This window comes from Fundulus heteroclitus, chromosome 9 (genome assembly GCF_011125445.2).
Source record: "Fundulus heteroclitus isolate FHET01 chromosome 9, MU-UCD_Fhet_4.1, whole genome shotgun sequence".
Lineage (NCBI taxonomy): Eukaryota > Metazoa > Chordata > Actinopteri > Cyprinodontiformes > Fundulidae > Fundulus > Fundulus heteroclitus.
Window position 1 is genome coordinate 21,204,724 of NC_046369.1, and position 22,656 is coordinate 21,227,379.

The 22,656-nt window shown below is 39.5% G+C and overlaps 1 protein-coding gene across 3 annotated transcripts in view; it reads left to right on the forward strand.

Annotated features, from left to right (window-relative positions):
- Positions 1-1,836: 1,836 nt before the first annotated feature.
- ttc39a (tetratricopeptide repeat domain 39A) overlaps positions 1,837-22,656 on the forward strand; it is a 37,954-nt gene continuing 17,134 nt past the window's right edge. Inside the window, exons 1-5 of one of the 3 annotated variants that reach the window (XM_021324239.2) lie at positions 1,837-2,089; positions 3,966-4,016; positions 4,180-4,230; positions 4,537-4,593; positions 16,710-16,814. In XM_021324239.2, coding sequence (XP_021179914.2) covers positions 2,046-2,089; positions 3,966-4,016; positions 4,180-4,230; positions 4,537-4,593; positions 16,710-16,814 — 308 coding nt within the window. In that variant the 5' untranslated portion in view covers positions 1,837-2,045. Of the gene's footprint in view, positions 2,090-3,965; positions 4,017-4,179; positions 4,231-4,536; positions 4,594-7,579; positions 7,746-16,709; positions 16,815-22,656 lie in introns of those variants that run through there. The other 2 variants (XM_021324240.2, XM_021324241.2) reach the window with 2 other exon arrangements.

Consider the following 22,656-nt stretch of genomic DNA (forward strand, 5'->3'; position numbering starts at 1 on the left):
GAGGATGTTGTGGTGATCTCACAACAACCACAATCACTTAGTGATTTACATGTTTGATCTTTATTGCAGCTTTACTGAAATCTATTTTATACAGAGGCTCAAATACCCCCACTAACATTTAGTTTGATGTCTTTTAATATGTTGCCCTTTTTTGTAGTCTTCAACAATCTCTGGCCTTCAGGCTGGACTTTATGGCAAAGTTGCTGGTTTATTTAAATGTATTGTGTCCTGGCGGGTCTTTTTTATTATTATTATTTTTTTTTTTGGCTTAGTTTTGAATATGGTCAGTACAAAACCACTTTTGATTTGTTTTTGGGATCATTATCCTATTGAAAAATCTGATTGCATCCCAAGTTTTGACCTCCTGACCTGAACTGCCACCCTCAGAGAAAATAAATTGTTGGGATGTTCATGAGCAACAGGAAACCTCTCTATGACCTCCATACGCACAGTGAGGTGAGTTTTACGTTGCTATGAACTGAGAGGGTCCTGCCCAATTAATAAGCTATACTCCAAAAATGGACATCCTATTCATCATGTAAATACGTGTGTGTGTATATATAGAAAGCACTATAATATAAACTACTGCTCAAAGGTTTGGGGTCACCCAAAAAGTCCTGTTTTTCCAAGAAACATAACATTGAGTTGTAAAATGAAAAGGAAAACTAAGACTGACAAGGCCAGACTCAGAAATAATTGTTTGTAGTTGGGGGAATGTTGTCCTTTAAACTTCGCTTTCATCCAAAAATCTTCTTCTTTCATTGATTACAGTCTTGTAGACCTTTGGCATTCTGGTTTTCGATAAATTGAGTTAATCTGGGAAAATTTCACCTCCTGCAAATTGGACTGGCTTGATGCTTCTTGCGGTCAAGCTGCTCCCACATCTCTACAGGGCTGAGAGCTGGGCATCGTGCTCCTCCATTATAGACAGAAATTCCCCTATTTTTTTTTTATAAAAGGCAAACCTTTTCTGCAATTAAAATAATCAGAAATACAGTCTGGACATTATCGTTGTGGTATTCTAAGTGACCCCAAACTTTAGTGTAGTGTACCTTTTATCCATCCTCAAGCTACTTTAGATTAAGCGTACTTTTAAAATAATTTTGCCATATTTGTATCATATTATATTGTAGCCAAATTATTACATTCCATCCTAACATTAAAGTAACACTAAGCGAAAACACCAAGTCCACCTTCTTATTTTGAGTACACTAACACTGTTGAGACGACTCGTTGTAAATAAATAGAAAGAAGTGTTTATAAAGTTTGTGCACGTGCTATTTTTAGTTCACATTCTCTTTTTAACCCTTTTATAGGCTACTTTTTATGGAGGACCAAGTCTTCCATATCTCCGCCTCCTTAATAACGCACAATAAATAAGGTAATTATTACAAAGGCGAATAAATAAATAAGCTAATTAAGAGATATATACATTTATGTCTCACTGTATAATTTAATTTCTACCTACATTTATTAATTTGGTGGCAGTTAATTGTATGCTTATTTATTTATTGAGCATTTATTTATTTCTGTATTTATTTTTAGATACGGAAGACTTGGTCCTCCATAACTTTTTTTTAGCCTAGGGGGAAAAATTGTCCTCATGACTATTGCCTACAAACTTGTCAAAGTATATAAATGTGTTCAGGCTTTCTATATATTGATATATTTTAATGAAGAACCACAATAAAAGCTTTCTCCGTCTTTTCGTCGGCTGTCTCTCTCCTCTTTATTTAGTGGCGACTTTAACACGTAGGGCTTTAGGACCCGGGAGCCACATTCCCGCGTGTTTAAATAGGAAAGTCATTATTATGCTGATGAGGAGCAACACACCTTGTTTCCACGCCAGGAAGCAGGAAGAGGCTCGGTGGCGGCGGCTCCTGGCCATTAGTGTCTGCGTGGGAGGCGAGTGGGAAGCTGGTCCTGTCCTCTGCTGCCTGCCGCTGTGTGTGTGTGAAGTGTGTGTCCCTCCATCCATGTCCCCTGTGTGAACAGCTGCTCTGTCCGCAGTCCTCAGCTGTCCGGACCCCCTCCTGCGCCCTGGGATGAGTTTTAAGAAGCGAAGCGTGAAGAGGGATGACAGCAAAAAGTGAGTAGAGGCAGAAATCCGTGCAGCGGGCCCTGGCAGAGAGGACCGGGTTTTATGGCGCTCATCATGTGCTTCTTATCTTGTTATCACGCAGCAGATAAGATGGAGCTTCCGTGGACGCAAACTCCTGCTTTAACTCAGGAAACTTTATTTTAGTCAAGCACTGCGATGCCTGTCTGTGTGCTCCCCTGCTCTGTGTAACCTGTCTGCAGCCTGTTGGACAGCATTACTTTCATAATGTCCTGAATGGGGATTATGGTCAGGATTGCTGACGTAGACGTCACGGAGAGGAATAGCGAGCACAATGTTGTCTGGGTCAGTGCTTTTTAGACCCATCTGCTCTAAATATGCTATTTATAGTCGCTAAAATGACTTCTTCACCATGTTGGTTGGGTCTTACTGAAGTCCAGCTGGGGTGTCAAACTTTTTTTGAATGATAAAGTTGCCTTTTTGCCTCAGATTAGGGTTTGAATAATAATAATAATAATAATAATAATAATAATAATAATAATAATAATTGGTGTAAAGTCCTGAATACCTTTGGAAAGCCAGGGATAATTTTTGTGACTTGACCTCTTCTAGCTTTACATTACTAGAGCGACTTATTTACTCACAAATATTTCATTGAAAATATGTTTAAAATAGTTTACAGCAACTAAACTTAAAAAAAAGCTAAACCAATTAGTAAATTTTTTGGATTTGGTTAAACCTTACAAATCGACAGGTTCCTTGATGGACATACTTGACCTAATTTTAAACAAAAGAAGGGGGGGATAGCTATTTTGCTTCTGGTGCCAAACCCTGTTGAGCTGGATGTCACGCTATGATCATAGCTTTGAGGTGAAAAGATTTCAACATATAGAAACACAAAAGGTAGGAGAAAATACAGAAAAGAGGAGACACAAAGGTACTTTGTGACGACTGGGCTCGTCACAGAGGTATTTATGGACGGCCTGCCTCACATCAAGTTATAGTGTAGCAGGTGTAGTGCTAAGGTGATTTATTTTTTATTTTTATAAGATTTCAAGCATAGAAACGTTAGATAAATCAATGTCTTAGAATACACTCATTTTGTTTTTTTTTCTGCACATCATTGCTCATATTTACTCTGTCATCCTATTCAAGATGCAGCACTTTGTGTTGGTTGTGTAGCATATTGCATATACTGAATCTAAATCATTACTGCAATATCAGTTCATTCGATATCGTAATCACAAAGGACTTCATGTGGAAAATATTTGGCAGGATATTATTTTTAACGTGTCAGACGCTCGCACTATGCTTATCGAACAGCAAGGTACATTTTGGTAGTTGGAAGGACAATAATAGCCCTTAATGTCCTCACCTGATCCATATCTTAGCGTCTGAGATGTTAACTCATAGTGTTGGTGAGACTGTTTAATAATAATAATAATAATAATAATAATAATAATAATAATAATAATAAAAAACAGGAAATAGATGGTAAGATTGGGGTAATTTTGGCTGATATCAATATTGAAGCTTCCAGCAATAAAGTATATGAAATTTCATATTTTCCTGACATCGTACAACCATGGGTGGTTGTTTAAATGTTAAAAATCAATAATAGAAATCTATTATTTATGTGAAAACACAGCAGCCTTTGCAGCTATGGTTGTTGAAAACACATTCATCATACATTATGTTTTAACTTTTAACAGGGTTATTAAAGTAAGGCTGTGGTTTTCATACATGACACATGCATGTTTGTCTTTTTAAAATTAAGGTTTCCCGTCTTTCAGAAGACTTTTCTTGTAAACATGGAATTTATTTCAAACAATCATGTAAACCTCAGCTCTCCTCTGCTCCCCATCAGGGGATCATGTCTTAACGTTTCCCTTTGCTGTTTTCACAGGGGTGCCATGCAGGCACGAGGCATCCCTGACGGCCTGGACTCCCCGAGCCGGTATGTTCACATTCACTCGCTTCTTTTTCTTTTTTTTTTTGTCCATACAGTCGAGAATAATGAGGAGTGCAACGGCTAAATAAAGACATTGCCTCTCAAAGCAACCCTGTAATGATGACGTGCAGGACTGGGAACATGCTGATCTGCATACTTCTTTCTCCAGGTTGTCTGTCATAAACGTTCCAGAGCTGGACCCCATCCTCACAGACTTCAAGTGAGTTTTGATCTGACTTAGAAGTCTTTTAGTGAAGAACTAATAGACATTAATGTCTATTGTAATATCAGACCACTTTCCCTGATTTCCCTTAAAGTGTCAAGTCAGCAATATCTGACAGATGTCGTTAAATCATCACCGAGCCACATTCAGCTGTCTGTGTTTTATCCCTGTATTCCCTGCCTGGGTTTCTGCGGCTCTCACGCTTACGTTTCTCACACAACAGTGGTGCTTTCAGCTGGTCTTTGTCCCCGGAGAGTGGCCCTCACCTCTCTGAACACCTTCAATTCTGTTCCTGTGTTTCAGGTTACAGCTGCCGGGAAACGGCGACGCCGAGGGGTCAGTGAATCCTTCATCAAATGGGTAGGGCTGTGCTCTGAATGCTTGGCAGGGCAGCAAAGAAAGAAGAAAGTCCGAGTCGGGTTACAGAAATGTTAAGAGAGGCAGGCATTGTTTGGTGCAAATGAATCTCTATCTGCAGGGATCATTTGAGCCGGCTGGCCAGATTGATAATGTGTAGCACTCTCTGTTCTGCACATTGTCAGTCTGGGACTGCTCCCATTGAATCCATTCAGGGAAAGGAGGGACATTCAGCAGAACCTTCCGACCTGATTGGGTGAAGCGACACCTAGTGTCCGCCTACCAAAGGTTGGTTTTAGCCAATCATGCTATCAAATGAAAACGTAAGCAGCAGGCGTCATCAGAAACCACAACAAACTAAGCAATTCAAGGCACTTCTTGCTGTTTTTCTTTCAAAGAAGAAATTGTGGATTCTCACCAAACGGATGTGATAGCAGCAGCTACGCATGCGTCCTCCTGTGCTGCCATGTTTATGTTGGTTTGGCCGTGGGCTCAGCCGCTCTTGCTTTCGTCACAGCTGGTATGTCCCGCCTTAAATCACAATACTGCGACGTGATTGGCCCAAACCGTTTTTGGTTTGGACACAAACGGTTCAAGCCGGAGCGGTACAAGATGGATTCTGGTGTGTTTTGTGAACGCATACTGTGAAAATTCATCTGGTGGGCAGGGTTAGGGATCGTTTTGTTAAAGAAAAATCCAACGATTGACATAAGTCATCTTTACACTCATCCCAGGGGGAGGGTAAAGATTGATGTGGTGACCAAAAGGTACAACCTGTCCAGCTGACCTCCTATTTTAGCGCCTTCCTCAGCATCCTGTTGGGGCAGTGTTATTATTGCCTTAAGCATTATTTACTTTTTTTTTTTTTTTTATTTGGCTTAAACTCTTTTTACTGACAGTCACATTTCTCTCCTCACCGTTGACACATAACTCAACCCTTCAGGCTAAATCACAACATTTTTATTGATTCATTGTCTTGCAAATGTGTTCATACCCATTTTTACTATTTTGTCTCTTTACATCTGATTTTTTTTTTTATGGATTTTGTTGGGCTTTAATGTGACAGACCAATGCAAACTACTGCATCAACTATGAAGTTGAATGATTTGACTTGCAGGATGTAAATTTGTTTACAGATAAAAATCTTAAAGAAAGAGATGTTTATTTGTGTTCAACTCTTCTACAATCAGATAATCCTACATAAGATCCAGTGCAACCAATTGCCTTCAGAGGTCACCCAAGTAGTAAATGGAGTCAATCTGAGTGTAGTTTGTTTCACATAATGTCGGTCTAAGGTTTTTCTTTGAAGGCCCTGGAGGTTTGTTGGGGAACATCGGTGAAGAAACGGCATCATGAAGACTCAGGAACACAGTAGACGGGTCAGGGAGAAAGTTGTGGAGAACGTTAAAGCTGAGCCGGTTATAAAACGTAGAGCCCTGTTCGATCCATCATCTGAAAATGGAAAATCTTCCAAAAACACAGCAATTATCAGGTCGGACAAGGAGGGCATTAATCATAGAAGCAGTCAAGAGGCCTATAGATGACTCTTGAAGAGTTGTAGAGAGCCACTGCTCAGGTGGATGAATCTGTCAACATGCGAATAATTAGTTGTTTAGTTCAATTCTTTATGAAAGAGTGTGTGTTGGGGTGGGGATTGGAATTGATGGTTAAAAAAAAAAAACATGTGAAGTCCTTTTTAAAGTTTGGTAAAAGCTGTTTTCGAGGGGCTTAGCGAATACGTGGAAGGTGCTCTGGTCAGATGAGACAAACGTTTAATTGTTTTTCCACCAGCATTCAAAATATTGTGTGGTGGATGAATATTGGCACTGAATACAGAATTCCCATAGTGAAACATGGTGGTGGTAGCTTCATGCTCTGGGGAGGAGTTTTTTCATTCAGCAATACAACTGGAAGCTGCTCTCAGCAGGGAGGAGGATGGAAGGAGCTAAATTTGGAAAACTTCAAAAGAGGCTGCTGAGGTTCACCTTCCATAAGGACCAGAGAATATTAAGGGTTTAGAATGGCCTAGTCAAAGTCCAGGCCTAGATCTAGTTAAGGATGTGTTGCTAGACTTTAAAAATGACTGTCAGAAAAGCTGTCTCTGCAACCCGACTGAATTATTTGCTCATCATCCTTACAACATCGCTCCCTCTCATTCTGTAGATGTTCAGATCTGTTTGAGGGGGGGCTGAATAGAAATGCATCAGACACGTTTCAGAGTACTCCTCCAACTTAACATCACAATAACTGGCAGTGAAGTTTTTTTCCCGGTTATTATATCAGTAACTCTGACAGCGGGAGGATCGGGCAAACCAATGTGACATTTAGCTGCGGTCGGTCCTTCCTGAAGCGATCTCTTCGCTCCTGCTCTCTCGCCCACCTGATGGCTGGGATGCAGTCGGCTGTTTCCTGTGTGCCAGCTCCTCATTCATGATTTCCCTCCTCAGTGGGAGCTGCTGTGCTGCATCTGTGGCCTCTGTGTCAGGACACGCTGCAGTCTTCTCTCTCTCTCTCTCTGTTTCTCTCTGCCACTGCAGCACACTCAGCCAGAACGCCCCAGCAATTAGTTATTTTTATTTGTCCTCTGGACTATATGGAGCTATATGCTCTCATTCTTACTCTTTTCTTTCCACTTTATATTCCGTCGCGCATTAAAAGTCCTCGGCCTCTGAAGCTGTGGACATTTAAAGGCACCCCCTGAGTTGGCTTTGACCAATCGGAGGGGAGACCGCAGCGAGTCTGGCGACCAGGGGAGGTGGTCTGTGTTTTTTATTTGTGTGTGTGTGTGTGTGTGTGTGTTCAGGGCAGCACAAACAGATTGTGTGTTCTCCCCCTCATGTGTGATGGTCATGCCAATCTGATTAAAGGCTGCTGTTGCTGCTGCCTCCGACCTCCTCCTCCCTCGCTCTCTCCTTCTCTACCTCCCTCCCTCCCTCCCCTCGCTCATTCATTCTTCTCCCTCTCCTCTCTTCTGCTGCTTCTGCTCTAGTGTCTGCAACCACAGAGAGAAGCGCAGATCATTCTTACTCCGCACTGCTGGCGAAGGCCCGAGGCTCACTTCTGCAAACCTTCTGTCTCTGCTACCTCTTGTGCCTTCCCTTTCACACACTTTGCCAGATGAAAATGTCAGAAGAAGAGGAGACTCTGTCAAACGGGTAAGATTTTCTGCTGCGTGTTGCATGTCCTGCTACGTCACATGAGGGGAAACGTCTTTTTTAACCGTGACACTCTGGCAAGTAGGCACGCTCCCTCGTTTCACGTTTAAAAGAAAGCTTCTGAATGTTTGATTTCGGCTGGAACGAGCACGATGACAGTTCTGAGTCGACAAACTAATGCTTCGTCACTCCTGTGGGGCTACGTACGTGTGTGTGTGTGTGTGTGTTATTGCAAACTGGCGTGCATGACCACATGGTGTGATGGGTTTTATGCGTGCATCTGCCTGATAATGAAAAGCATTGTGCAAGTTGCTCTCTGGAGAAATTAGCAGAGTTGCTGACTTGAAACTTTATTGAATTATTGGGACAATGCGTGGTATGCACATCCTGAAGCCAACACGTTCTTTTTGTTCTGCCGGTTGTTTGGCCCCTTCTGTCTGCAGCTCTTTCCTGGTTTTAAAGGTCTGTGTCGCGTAGTAATGGCAATTCTTTATCTCCTGTAGCCTCAGGCCTGAAAGGCCTAGAAGCTTGTTTTCCATTCAGGCAGTACCAGTTATGTTGGTTTGCAGTCAAACCGCACTGGTTGTACTTTTGGTGACACAGTGACTTGCTGGTTTGCTGACGAGGAGGCATCCAAGCTATTTAAATGAGAGCAATTATTAAGTTTGAACCAATCAGATTGGTTCTCCATCCAGTCAAATCCTGTTGACAGTCAGGGTTGTCGTGTGGCTGATTTATTTACCCGAGAGTTGGGGTCAGAATAAACACCAGAATAATTAAAAACAACGCAAGAAAGTCTTTATTTAAATCAAATCACACACATAGATATGTTTTTTTTTTTTTTATTCAGCTGACCTTGGCTATTTATAGTTTAACTTCAGGCCTTTTTCAATTATTAAATGTGCTTTTTATTTATTGGTAGTGCATTGGGGTAAAATTGACGAATGATGAGAGAGCAGAAAATTGACAAATAACTTTTAGAAACTTTTATATTATCAATTATTGCAGTATTTATCTCTTCTTTGGAAGTAACAAAGGTTTGAATAGGACTGAATGGAATTTAACAGGACTGGATTAAAATCAGATTTGATTTGAGTTGGATTGAATTAAATTCAGCTGCACTCAGAAAACGTGAACTGGACTTGAACTGACGGGAATGGTCAGAAATCAAACCTTCCAGATTGGACTGAGTAGGACTGGACTGAACTTGATTGGGTACAATTTCATGACACTGAATTGAATTAGGCCATATTCCGCTGAATTGGACAGAACTGGATTTGTCTGAACTGGATTGAATTAAATTTAATCGAATTCAGAAAATTGTGAACTGGAATGAACTTGACTGGTCCGAATTGAATCCATCTGGACTGGACTGGATTAGACTGGACTGGATTGGGTATGATTTAATGACATTGAATTGGATCAAATTCAGTTTAACTTATTAGAGTTCAAATCAACATTTAAATGAAACTGAAAATCAGTGGAAATGTGCAGTTCTAAGGCAAAATTAATAGCATTTTTGCCCGGTTCTTTGAGGTTAAGTTTATATTGCAGTGAACAATAGGGTTTCCTGTTCTTGTTCTGTTTAGCTAAAGACACTGGTCTCTTCGCCCCTTCACAACTTTGTACCTTTGCAGATTTGGTCTTTTCGTAGCTGACTTCTGCCTGATATGATGAGGAGTAATTTTTCATGCTGAATTTTGAACCAGCCGAGGGAATATTTTGTACTCACTTGGACAACCAGCTGTTTAAAGCATACTCTTTGTTCTACATTTGTATAGTGTACTGTGAGGAAATATTTTTATTTCAGAAAAAGAATCTATAGGAACAAGGTCACTTGGTTTATTCAGAGGGCATAATCTCTCATAATTCATGAGTACATAATTAATCAAAACCCTTAACATCCAAGAGAAATAAATGGCTCTGCGAAGGTTAGGAACACGTCTAGGTTACCCTAACACATGGACAAGAAATGGGGTTACTGGTTGAGTCAAAAGGAAAACTTGACCTCAACACTTAAGTAGCTGTCTAGACCACATGTAGAAATTGGTTTAAAGTCTTTAGTTTTTTAAAAAGCTAAGATATCATTGTTGTGATCGACGGGATATTTTTATCCATTTTTATTCATTAGGCCATTGTTAACTGGAAGGAAATGGTATAAATCATTTCTAAGATTAGCGTTGGGGATGACAGCCTTGGTACTTTGCTCTCTTATTTTTGTGTTTATTCTGCTCTCTGCCACCTTCCAGTGATCAAGAGAGGAACTCCTAAACATCAAACTGTCTATCTGCCATTTTTTCTTTAATTTTTCATCAACACCAACTTCACGCAGAATTTGGTTGGGGCACACCAGAACATAAAGTTTTTTAATTTTATTTTATGGCACTAGGTGTCTTTATTTGACAGTAGCCAGGACTTAAACCCAGGACAGTCGAGGACCGAGGCCTCCAAACACATTTCACTCTATGGGACTTACCGGAGACAGAGACGAGGTATAAAAACCAGCAGGCACACTGGTAAAGATTTGACAACGGAGACTCTGCACACCCTGGCCTTCAATCCACCTGGCTAATATCTGCACCCGAGCTGAAAAAATGGACATCTCTGAAAACTTGAGATCTCTGCGGATCTGCCACCCCCTGTTTCCCAGAAACCTGGTGCGGTGAGCACACCCCGGACTGCACACTACAGATGCAGAGCTTCCAGCTGTTTAGTCCAGACTGCGGTGTGGAGCTCTTAAAAGAAATGAGAGTTTGTGTAATCTGCTTTTACATAAACAAAGGTTGGAGTGCTGACGTCAGTGTTACATCAGACACGTAGTCCTTAACTGGAGGTAATTTGTATAAACTGCAAACACGTTTATTCACCAAGAGAGTCCTCCTTGTTGGTTATATCTGGTGTTTACATCCTACCACCTACCTGAAATGCAACTCGCTGAACTGATACCAGATATGGAGAAAAATTGATATGGAGAATCATTATTCTTGAGGATTTTAACAGTGCAAATCTATCCAATGAACTTCCAAAGTACAGACATCATGTGTCATTGTTGCATAGCTTTAAAAAATACACCGTGCTGTTTTCAGTGCCCTGTTTGGATTATCTGATCACTGTCTGCTTCATCTCATTCCAATTTAATGGCAAAAACGAAAAACCTCCAAGTCTGTGGCTAGGATTGTTAGGAGGTGGACCGATGAGTCAAAGCAGATGTTGCATACATCAATTTTTGTTAGGATGTGCATGCAGACCAAGACCTGTTGCTCATACAACAACAATAAACCACGGTTCACTTCACAACTGCGGAAGCTGCGTAGAAACAAGGAAGAGGCTCAAAGCATGACCGGCGCAAACTGACCAAGAAGATCAAGGAACTGCAGTGAGCTAACGACCCTGCAGCAGCTTGGTGATGGTCCATCACTAACTACAGGAGTCCTCCTCCTCCTCCCACCTTGGGCTGAATCCTCTCCCCTGACAAATGACTATAACAGCTCCCACTGCTGGTTGGAAAGTAGCCATTCATACCTCCTACATAGTTTTAAAATCTCTGGGGAAGTTCTTAATAGGCTCTTTTAGTGTCAGAAGACCAGGAAAGATCTGACTATGTCTACCACTCATGCCTGAGAACTTACACTGACCAATATATTCACCCATCCTCAATCAGATTCAACAGGACTCTTTAACAAAGAAAGGACTCTCTCGAGCTTCAAAAGCTCCTTCATCATCCCAGTTCCCATGAAGCTCCCCTACACTGTTAAACAACTGCAAGCCTGTAGCCCTGATGTCTGTGGTCATCAAATCCTTTCCACGACTGGTGCTGAAACATCTGAAGTAAAAGGACCCCATGCAGTTTGCTTACTGAGTAAATATGTTGGCACACTGCCTTCCTTCACCACCTCAACATCTGTGTTTACAGTGGATCGCTTTCAGTTTCTAGGAACCACCCTTTCTTAGGATGTAGAACGTAGCAAGCTAGAACTAGCATAAACGCCGGAGAGAGCTAATACTTTCGTCTTAAATCCATGCCTTCCAGAAGCCTTATCTTGGTCTTTATCATCTGCTCTAACACTTTCTCAGTTCTCTCGTGTTTCTCTTCTGTCAGCTCGTTATCCCCGCTTGTCGACCTACGGTCTGATTTAAAACGTATAGCTTGTTAGCTACACGTACATGCTATGTTTTATTATTGTCGTCACGTCACCTTTCTGTCTCTGCGCCGCCCCTCTAAAACATGTGCACTGCGTTCAGTTGTTGTCGAAAAGCACCGGAAGCAAACTGAATCGAACTGACCCCTGGCAAAGCGCTCCAAGTTGGTACTATTGAAAAAGCTGCATAAGCTGGTCCTCACGCTTTTCACAAGCAGGCCAAGCATATACTATACTTCCTGTGGTAACTCAAGAAGTACAAGCTTCAACAGAGGCTGCTGGTCATCCTTTACACCATGGGTTCCCAAAGTGGGGGTCAGGACCCCTAGGGGGGGTCGCAAGATGATTAGTTAGAGAATATCCTAGTTTTAATATAGCAAATGCATACCTTTTTAATCGTGGAAAATGTTAAAATTTGTATTAAGCTTTTACGACTTTTTGACATCAGAGAACAACAAAGTTTTTGTCTTGTAAATATGTGAAATTAAATCAAAATCAGTTTTTTTTTTTTGTGTGGAAATTTACTCCTTTGTGGCCAATAATTTATTTACTTTAGTCTACAATGGAATTAAGTCATAATATTGTGTACAAGAATAAATAACATTGGAAAAGTAGTCATGTTATCAGAATAAAGTCATAATGTTACGAAAATAAAGTCACAATTGTTCACACAATCATTTCATAGTCCTGTTACTAATAATTATTATTAATAATTAATAATGATGCTGATGAGTTAAAAAGATTTAGTATTTTTTTTTATTTGTAAAACCGATACCAAAATATAACTTAACAAGATGCTCAACATTTTATTTTAACATGGGAGGTGGGGGGGGACTTCACTTTGTTGTAAGAGTTCTCTTAAAATTACGTCCAACAGGGCGTAATTTTAAAACGGTGCCAGTTTCAGGGATCGTTTATTTTTTGGGATCGCAGGCTGAAGTTTGGGAACCCCTGCTCTACACCACCATTATTCAGTCTGTTTTTGTGCACATCCATCACTGTGTGGTTTGGCTCATCCAAAAAAAATGTCCAGACTGCAACGACCAATTGGGTCTGCAGAGAAGATCATCAGGACTGACTTTCCCTCTGTCCAGAATTGTACATGTCCAGAGTCAAGAAAAGAGCAGCTCTCTGCAGACCCCAGACATCCTGCACACAAGCTGTTTAGACTTTTACCTTTTAGGTCAGTATTGCAGACCACTTCTAACAAAAAAACAAAAAAAGCAGGGACTGTTTCTTCTTCAGGGGTGTCAGTCTGATGAACACATATCGGAGTCTACAAATCAGTATCAGAATTACGTGCACCAGTCCAACCAGATCTTCATATTTTAAAGCCTGTGTACAGTATAAACATTTTTACATAAGAAAAAAATACAGAAATGTGTGTTTTATATTTCCATCTTATCCTATTTATCTATCTTATCTTTTACGATCTCTGAGAGCAAATTGGAACCAAAGTCAAATTCTTTGTGGTACTATTGTGATAATGATAAAAATGAGGATAAAATACTATTTACACCTTCTTGCAGCTTTTTAGGTAACTGTGTGGCTGTGACTGCATGTCATTTAGCCCAATAAACATATATACCTTCAAAATATATAATAGTGTAACGAAATGCATCTCATCAGGACAGTAGTTGCATAAAGAAGTGGGATTTCTATCACCAAACTACACAAAGGAACTGCATTTAATTAGATTTTTTTTATTTTTTTATTTATACTTATTAATGCTCTCAAGAAATCAACAGTGAGGAAAATAGCAAAAATAATAATCCTGATCATACTGGCTGTTTGGGGGGGGGGGGGGGTTTCAGGGACCATTGGTTGGAATTTATTATTGCCAGATTATTATCACAATAAGAATTATTTTGCGATAATGATAAAACAATACAATAAAGGACAACTACAACAACATCAAGTGCAGACGTTGTCTGTGCTCCGTCATATCTTCACATGATTTTAAACAGTGGAGCACTCTAAATCGGATTATGTTTTGACATGTGGAGATGTGCAGGGTTATAGAAAACTTTTAAAAAACATTTTTCCAAAAACAATCACACCGGTGTGGTATAAAATTATTACAAAAAGGCCCTTTTATAGTGCTGTGATCTACACTATGTTGTAGCTTTGCTGTAGGTATTCCTCATAAATCAGAAAATGAAAGTACTGCGATGCGTTTTGGGGGCTTAAGGGAATCTAACCACGCTTCCGAAGTTGTTCATAAGAAGTGTACGTTCATCTTCTTGAAAGCTAGAAATGGGCTTCAGTTACCAATATGCACATATATTATAAATTTGAATATTCAAAGTCTGTGTGCATTGAAGAACTGCTGGTGTTGGGTGTTAGAAGCTGTGTAGTTTCTGTTTGTAGTCATGCTTGTATCCAACAATCCTACTAGTTTATCCACATTAATGGTGTGTGAAGATACTAACTGTGGGAATACATTATCTAAGAAACAAGACCCTAAGTTATCAGCTGAGGATGGTTAATTGTTTTTCTCCTTTTTAAAAAAAAAAAAAAAACATATAAACGGCGAAGTCCTAGCAAACAAGATGAGACTTCAAGGCCTCAATATTCTTTATACACATTATCTGGTTACACTGAGATCCTGGACAAGAGGTTAGGTGCTCAGACATTAGCTGATGAGCTTGACATAATCCAGTCACTTTATCTACATCAGATAAAGTAAATCTTATTAAAAGCATGTAAAGTTAAACATACTTACTGGGGTCAAAGTAGGCTCTGTTTCTCTGTCCTTAGATCAGACCCCAAAAAAGTAGATTTTACTAGAGTTAAGTATTCAGTGCTGAGACTTTTTTCTACTTTATTTTTTAGAAAAATATAGAATAAAAGCAATTTGTGTAAAAGTTATAAAAGCTGCACAGAGGAAACATGAGGGAAAATGATGGTAGTAATGGCTGGGTCAAGTCAGTGGTCACATAAGGGAGAACATGTGACCTGAATGACAATTGTAATTGTTTTGACTCTATTAACGGCTGTTATTTGTCCTGTAGAAAACCATAGTTTAATTATAATGGTTACCTAAAATATAACTTAAAACATGATCATTTAATCACAATTTATGACTTCAGCTTTTCTTCCCTTCCACATTTTGAAACATACAGTAAATATGATTAAGAAAGACACCGACTGTGTGTGTGTGTTTACCTCAAAACGGCTGAGTGACTGTGTGTTTTGTTATCAGAAAACTGAGGTTTTTTGCTTGGTGCTGGTCATATGGTGAAGGCGGCAGTCACCCGCATGTCATTAGCCCGGCCTGCACAGGCCTGTGTGTGCTCCTCCATCGTGGCGATGCTGTGCGCCTTTATGACATGACTTTATTGTTCCTCTGTGAGGCTAACGGACAGGAATGTAAAAGTTTATTAGTCACCACTGTAAGGCATATTATTCGCTCTGCTTGTGCTCTTGTATTTCGCTGTTTTAATGTCTTGTTATTGAGACTGGGGCTGATTGTGTTGTTTTTACCAACTTACAGAAGCCTGTCTTCAACTATGAAGATTACATCATGTCGTTAAAAGTCAGTTAAAACGCTGGTGATCTCTGCAGGGTTTTTAAGGCGTGCATTTAGTATACAGTGCAGTCCTATGGAGTCTGAAACTGTTTTAGGGCAAAAAGTCTCTCTGGTGGTATCGTAGCTTATCATTCTAGCAGCATATCTTGGTACTGGAGTCTGGTAGTAGCAGTTGCTTATCCATGAAGTGTGTCCTGCATGCACCTGCACGGGCTGGTCACGCTAGTCTCTTTCTAAGATCTGCAACCATGTCACACCCTCACCTGATTCGTGAGCTCTCACGTAGCGTAATTCATCACAATGATACACCTTCTGTGTGCATGGGGTACGGCCACAACAAAAAGCAGCCTGACACAAACCATCCACTGTCCACAAAAACAGAAAAAAAACACTATGCTATGCTCAGGAACTCTGTAAATACAGATAAAGAAGATGCATCGTATTCACAAGTGCAATAGGGCTCCCATCTTGGGATATGCGCGCATACCCCCAAATTGCACATAAAGTTTGCTTAAAAACGGAGGAAGGTTGTGAATGTTTGAGGCTGCAGTTCAAATGTAAAATGTATTCCCTGTGCTGCCTAAGAGAACCCCAGCTATGGTATTTAACAGAGAAAAATGGGAGGGAAAATGTGCAGTAGCTGATGAGCTTTACAACATTATTTTAAAACAAATTTGATTATTTGGGCTTAAATTCATGATATGATAACTCTGAGATCTCAGTTTTTTTCCCTGCATAGCCAAACACAAAGAATGGACCGGGTTTAAGTTACTCTGGGACCAAGAAAGCAGTGGAGAAAAGAGATCTTGTTTTTTTTTTGTTTTGTTTTTTGTTTTCTTTTAAGATGAATGTTTTTTCGAGACCTTTTAACTCTGCTGAATTCCTCTGTAATTTGCAGTATAAGGCAGAGAAACTGTTAAAAACACACATTGATCGAGTTCATCTAGCTTACTCATTCTGCCTCTGTTCCTGTTTCTGTCTCTCATCTAAAGTACCGTACTGGTGTTGTGCAAAATGCGCTCAACAGGAAGAACATATAGGTCAGCAGTGACTGTGTGATTTGAGGGAGAATGCAGAAAATATTCAGAAACGGCTTATTAAAAAGGGGCATTTTTGCTGTTTGGTTCCATAAGAGGCAGATTTTAAATCACTGTTTGGTCAAGACTTGTATGTTTCATTTGTTTTACAATTTAATTAGTGAAATTACTCAATTTAATGTTTGTGTTAGCTAAAACACATTGTACAGCATTTAATTTTAAGCACTGTTTAATCTGGATATGTTTGGTCCTGCAGCTGCTCTCGGTCCGACCTGTCTGTGGCTCTGGAGGATTGCATGGCTGCCCTTGATCTGTTTCTCAGAAATGACTTTGAGGAGGCGCAGGCCCGCCTTTTGAGCAGGTAAGTCCACAGTCTAAAACAGAGGTTAACAGCTTTTATGGGCCCCAGACTTCAGCTTTCATGGGTAAACGTATAAAAAGCCTCATGTGACACAGAGAGAGAGGAAAGATGTGCTTTTCTGCAAACAATCTTATATTATGAAAAGGCAACACTTTGAACAGTCGGAGGCACATGTCCAAATTATTTGGCAGAACTGTCAGCAGACTGATTTTTCTTTTTTTTTTTTTTTTTCCTTTTATTGGTTATATTGGACCTGTCCTCTCTTCTGCTTTTGAGGCTGTTCATTCTAGAATGTGAACAAATTAAGTTACTTAATTGGGATTGCTGGTTTTGTTTTCCACTATTTCTGTTGAAAACAAATCTGTAGTTTTCCTGCTTCATGTAGCTAGGTCCCCTGGGTTTCACTGAAAATCACAGCGTTGTTTTGTGGGTTCTGTCAAGGCTCTGTTCTCTTCCTATTCTGTGTGCATCCAATAGGTCCGATTAATCTTCTCAAGTATGTCTGTTATCTTAATGCTGATGGCATTCAACCTAAGAGCTTTATAAATTGCCCAGTTTAAGCGGCTTCCTGACAGAAATCATGCAGTGGTTAAATAAACATGATCGTTGGCCCTGATAATAGGATTCATGTATAAGCAGAATTTCGGTGCGACTGCCTCCTCTGTTTAGTTGAACATCATAAATCTGTCATGTTCCTTTTGATAACATGTTGTCACTTATACTAAAAAGCTAATGTGTGCATAAGGTGTACAGAGTTTAGACACTAATAACTCTTAAAGAGCTGCTCAAGGTGCTCCAAAATTGGATCTGCTAAGTTTAAAAGACCATCATAAACACAAAAGTTAATTTCCCTTTTTGAAACCTGAATGTTGTCTCTTCCAATGTTTGTAAATGGATCAACATTTCATGGAGAAGCTTTGGGTAGACGCTCTGGAAGTTCTCCCATCCTGTGGCCAGTTTGCTCTTCCTGCATTTGTTTAGCCGGTGCGTTCCTCATTGCTTCTGTTGTCTTTACTCCTTAACTATTATAACCTTTGTCCCAACAAAGACTGAGTCCAAATGATGAAAAAGAGCAAGGGTCAGAAACTTTTAGATATATATATTTGTTTTAGGGTCTGGGTTTAACTGCAGATGACCGTCTTTTGCTCTCTGTGTCGTGTTATTATAGACTTGCTACATAAAGAGCTTCAATTAGCCTAACTGAGAATTGCTTTGTTTTTCTAAAATGTTAGCATCGTGGAGCTTAATGTACAGCATATGACATCCTATCTTCCTCATGAATGTCCACCTAATTTTGGTCATATGTTTCCATCTGTCAGTGTGCCATAGTGTTTGGCTGTACTGAACATTTCTTCTGGGTGCTTCCTCAGGCTATCAAAAGCCGGCTGAGCACAAGAGTTATGATTTTTAGAGAGGACACACGGGAGCTACTAATCATTTCAATAACATTTAATCACTTAACAAATTGGAGCTGCACACTGTAACCTATTCGTCATTGCTATTTTAATGTGCACAATATTGCAATGCTGTCCGAGTGTTTGTAACACTCGGATGACAGAAGAAAAAGAGAAGAGAGAAGAAAATGTAGAGATTCACAACGCTATCAGAGCAAAACTCAACAATTATGTCACAATTCCTTGTTTTTCTAATATTCACCCCTATTAAATATGGAAAGTACTTTAGTCTATTTTTTTATTTGTTTCAAATATTATAATCTAAAAGCAAGAAACTGGTTTACTCCTACAATAATATCTGTAATCTCTTTGATTTCCATTATTCGGTGAAAGTAGGGGGTTTGCCTCTGCGTGAGGAAGGGGCAAACATTACTCAGTAAAAAACCTGACTCATGTCACATGACTATGTTAGCCAATGCATAACTAAATAAATGGCTTTGATATTTTCCTGCCTGTGATAGGCTGTGTGGGAACATTGTTGCCTTTATGACCGGATGCAGCATTAGGCCTAATTTTCTTAGCTGTTTTTCCCCCGCAGAAATGTCAGGGGTAAATTAAATCTAGATTCCTCTAGGTATTAAATATTTCAATATATATATATATTTTTATATGTTAAGTAGAGGCCATTTTACAAACTTACAGTAACAGTTTTATGATGTTTTCAGTAAGTGTGGGAGGAGTCTCCCACTTTGTAATACGGAAACGAACTTTTAAAGGGGCCTAGTCTCGTATTTTGACCATAGAAAGAAAACACACAAAAAAAACCATATGTTCACCTTTAAATAAGATGATATACGCCAAGCACTCGTCCTGGTAGTGTTTACTTATTGACAAATGACGCGGCTGTGGTGAGAGGCAGTGGACCGTTCTGGAACGTCTCGCAGTAAAGTGACAGCTCAGCGTGGTGGAAGACCAACCAGATCTACAGGGTTAGGCTTACTTAACCTCTTTCTTTTCGCTCCTCCGCTAGACGTTGCTCACTCACTCGCCTCCATTGCTTCTCCTCTTTCACTCATTGTGCGCATGCGCAATATCATACTTCTGGCCATGTGGGCTTGTTATGGTGAATATACACAATAGTACTTCATTTAATAGCAAATAGGGCAAAAACAAAGTGTAAAACACAACAATAAAATGTAATAAGCCAACAGGGCTTATTACATACATTGGGAAACCTTTGTATGAAACCAGAGTGAGCCACTGCTATAGAAATTCATAAAGTCAGTCCATGACTAGGTCCTTTTAAAGCCCAGTCATGGCTCAGAAACGGGTAGCTGTGTCCAACATAGCCAGGCGTTTGTTGCAAATCCTTCAACGTTTCTTGCTTTGAGTTACGTTGATAAATTCACAAGGAAAGGGAACGGTCCCACCCAGCCTCATGTTTTTGTACTCCAGGGCTGTCGTCAAGTTACTCTATTGTTTGCTTTTTATTCTGTGTACTATTATCAGAAGCTCTGTGGCACTGTGGCTAATATTTCCTTCTCCATAGAAGCGTTCGAGGGCCCTGGGCCACTCCTTAGCCCCAGGTTTCTCTTTTTAGTCCTAGTTTACAGTAAGAAGAGCTTTCTGTCTCCTGGCACTTTGTTGGTAATTTTGTACTTGGGTGAGATTAACAGATAAAGTCGTTTGTGTGTTTTCTGTCTTTATGATGGGTCAACATGTTTTTTGTTTGTATACAATTAATTTATGCCCCCCAAAAAAACTAATTTACAGACTTCTTTTTCTCACCCTTTGACATTGAATCTGTTCTGTTTTAGATCAGCTATGATAACCAAAATCTCTTCCTAAATGCCAGAATTATGAGCAAGAAATAAATTGTTAGGAAGGAGACTGTGAGGGTGTCCCAGACATAAACCTGTTGTGGTGCAAAATGTGAAAATCCACCCCAGAACAAAAGCTAAAGACCCTTTAAAGATGCGGGTCAGAGGGTGTCCCTGTCCACAGTGAATCAAGTCCTGCACCGACATGGCCTGAATGGCCACTCAGAGTGGAAGAAGCCATTACTGAAGAACCCCAAAACGCCTGACTACAGTTTACAAAATGGACCCAGAGACAAAGACAATGAAGAATCTGACCATAACGACTATCTTTACATTAAAAAAACAACAACTTTTAAGCCTCAGAGTTCGTGGGTGGAAGCAAATTATAGGGATGTTTTGCTGCCACTGGAATTTAATTTCCATTTCTAATAAAGTATTTTTGAATTGAAATACTTTGGTTTCATGAGGAATTACCTTTATAGGGAGATATTTAAGCCATAACTCAAGACATCAGTCAAAAGTTAAAATGAGGCCATAAATAGGTCTTCCAAATGGACAATGACTCTAAGCCAGGTGCGTCCAAAGTGTGGCGTGGGACCACTGCTATCCAATGGCTTTTACTCCAACGCAAAGTTAAAAAACTTGATTAGAACTTATTTATTAAACTTGGCTAGATACAAGTGGTTTAAAATTATCATATTATGTCAAAGCAGGATAAAAAAATCCATATTTTGGTTATGTCATTTATTTTTTTGACCCTCGAGAGTTTTTTAGTTGACAGTTTCAGCCGAAAAGTTTGGACAGCCCTACTCTAAGCATACTGCCGTTTTAGTTATTAAGTGTCTTAAAGAAAGGAGAAAGTTTAGGAGAGGGCATCGAAAAACTCTGATCTCAGTCCCAAAGAAACTCTGTGGGCAGAGCTGAGAGTGTGCGAGTACAAGATGGCCTACAAACCTGGTTTAGTTACAGCTTGTGGAAAATATTTGACCAAAGTCATACAGTTTGAAAGGCAAGTCTGTCAAATATTAAGGAAATATATATTTTTAATATAACGGAAGCTTTATAAATTCTTATTATATAATTTTCTTTTAACTGATCTCTAAAAAAGGAACATTTATCCTACTTTAATGTGAGAAATCCAAGAAAAAGGTTAGGTGTCTTGTTGTATAGCATACGTAAATCTCTGGTTTCAACTGTATGTTCTTGATCATGCTATATCTGTTTCAAATCTACATTGTTTTAAGATAAAGCTTCTTAGTGAAGAAATACTTTAATATCTACTCCTTTTATTTCTTTATGCATCTTCCTCTCTCATTGAAATAATTGAATAGACATGGTAAATCCGATGAAACTCCGTCCAAATTGTGATATATCTTATGTTATTAAAAGAAACGTTCACGTGTATTGAGTTTTCTTTATTGGGATGAAAATGTCCTAATGTTTCAGTCGTCTGTGTGATGTTGACTGGTATACTGTTCTCTGTGCAGCAGAAAACCCCGGAAAGACTTGACTGCTTAAAAACAAGGAACCCAGAGGATTTAAAACAACAGCAGGAGTCTCTGCTGTCGGCCCTGGGTATTTCCAGGTTTCCTCTCTCTGGTTTCTTCATCCGTTTCCAGTCGGCTCTGATTAGAGCTCACATGTGCACACACTCTGAAACACACCACTGAAACGAATGCAATAAACACGCTGGCTTCAAAAGAGTGTTTGTTAAAGGAATGGGGAAAAGAAACTACAAACCTCTGGCTTTAAGGTCATATTTAATGAATTCGAATATTATTGAAAAGTCCATTTATTTCAGTAACTCAAGAAGTGAATCACATTATAGAGATTAATTACACACAGGTGGGTGTTTTCCAGCTACTATATCTCTTTATATCATGATGATTTCCCGCTTACAGCTCATTAAGATTAGATTATTACATAGCAACAAGAAAAACATAAATTTTAATAGTGGAGTTAATAAAAATTATGTTTAATACTCAATTAAAGGTTGCTATTTTCAAAAAGGTACTTTTAATCTGACAAACCAGCCTTCTCAAAGGCTTTATGTCTTTCTTTATTCTGAAAATGACTGTAAATCTGGTCTAAAGCTAACTTCAGGTGCACCAAGCCAAACATCCCAGGCTGAACCATGCTGTGCAGAGTTAAACAAAGCTGGAGCCACAATAGAAAAGGTTTGGATAGAAAGAACGCTGAAACGGCACATTTCTGCCGCTAAGCTAAAGTTAAGCTTGTAATGGGCCTAGAACTGTTCAGACAGGCAGGATATTATCATTTTAAACATCACAAACCAATTCTAACAACTCTTTGGAAATAACTTTCAGGTACAAGGCTCATTCTTAGCGTTAATTCGGTCCTTTCGAAAAACCACACCAGGACTTTTCTCCTCTATCGAAGGGGAGATGTGAGGTGTGGTGTTGCCAACTGTGGCGACGCAATTATTCCACCTCAGTTAAAATGTTGGCTTGTTAATATAAACACACACACAAAGTCTAACTTGTCAGATTCAACCTCCTTTTATTACATTCTCCATATTTTTTGTTGAAGGCTGCTAACTGTTTTTATTGGCTTACACAAAAGCAAGTAATCGTTTTTATACTGTCGGTTGTTTTATTGTATTTTTTT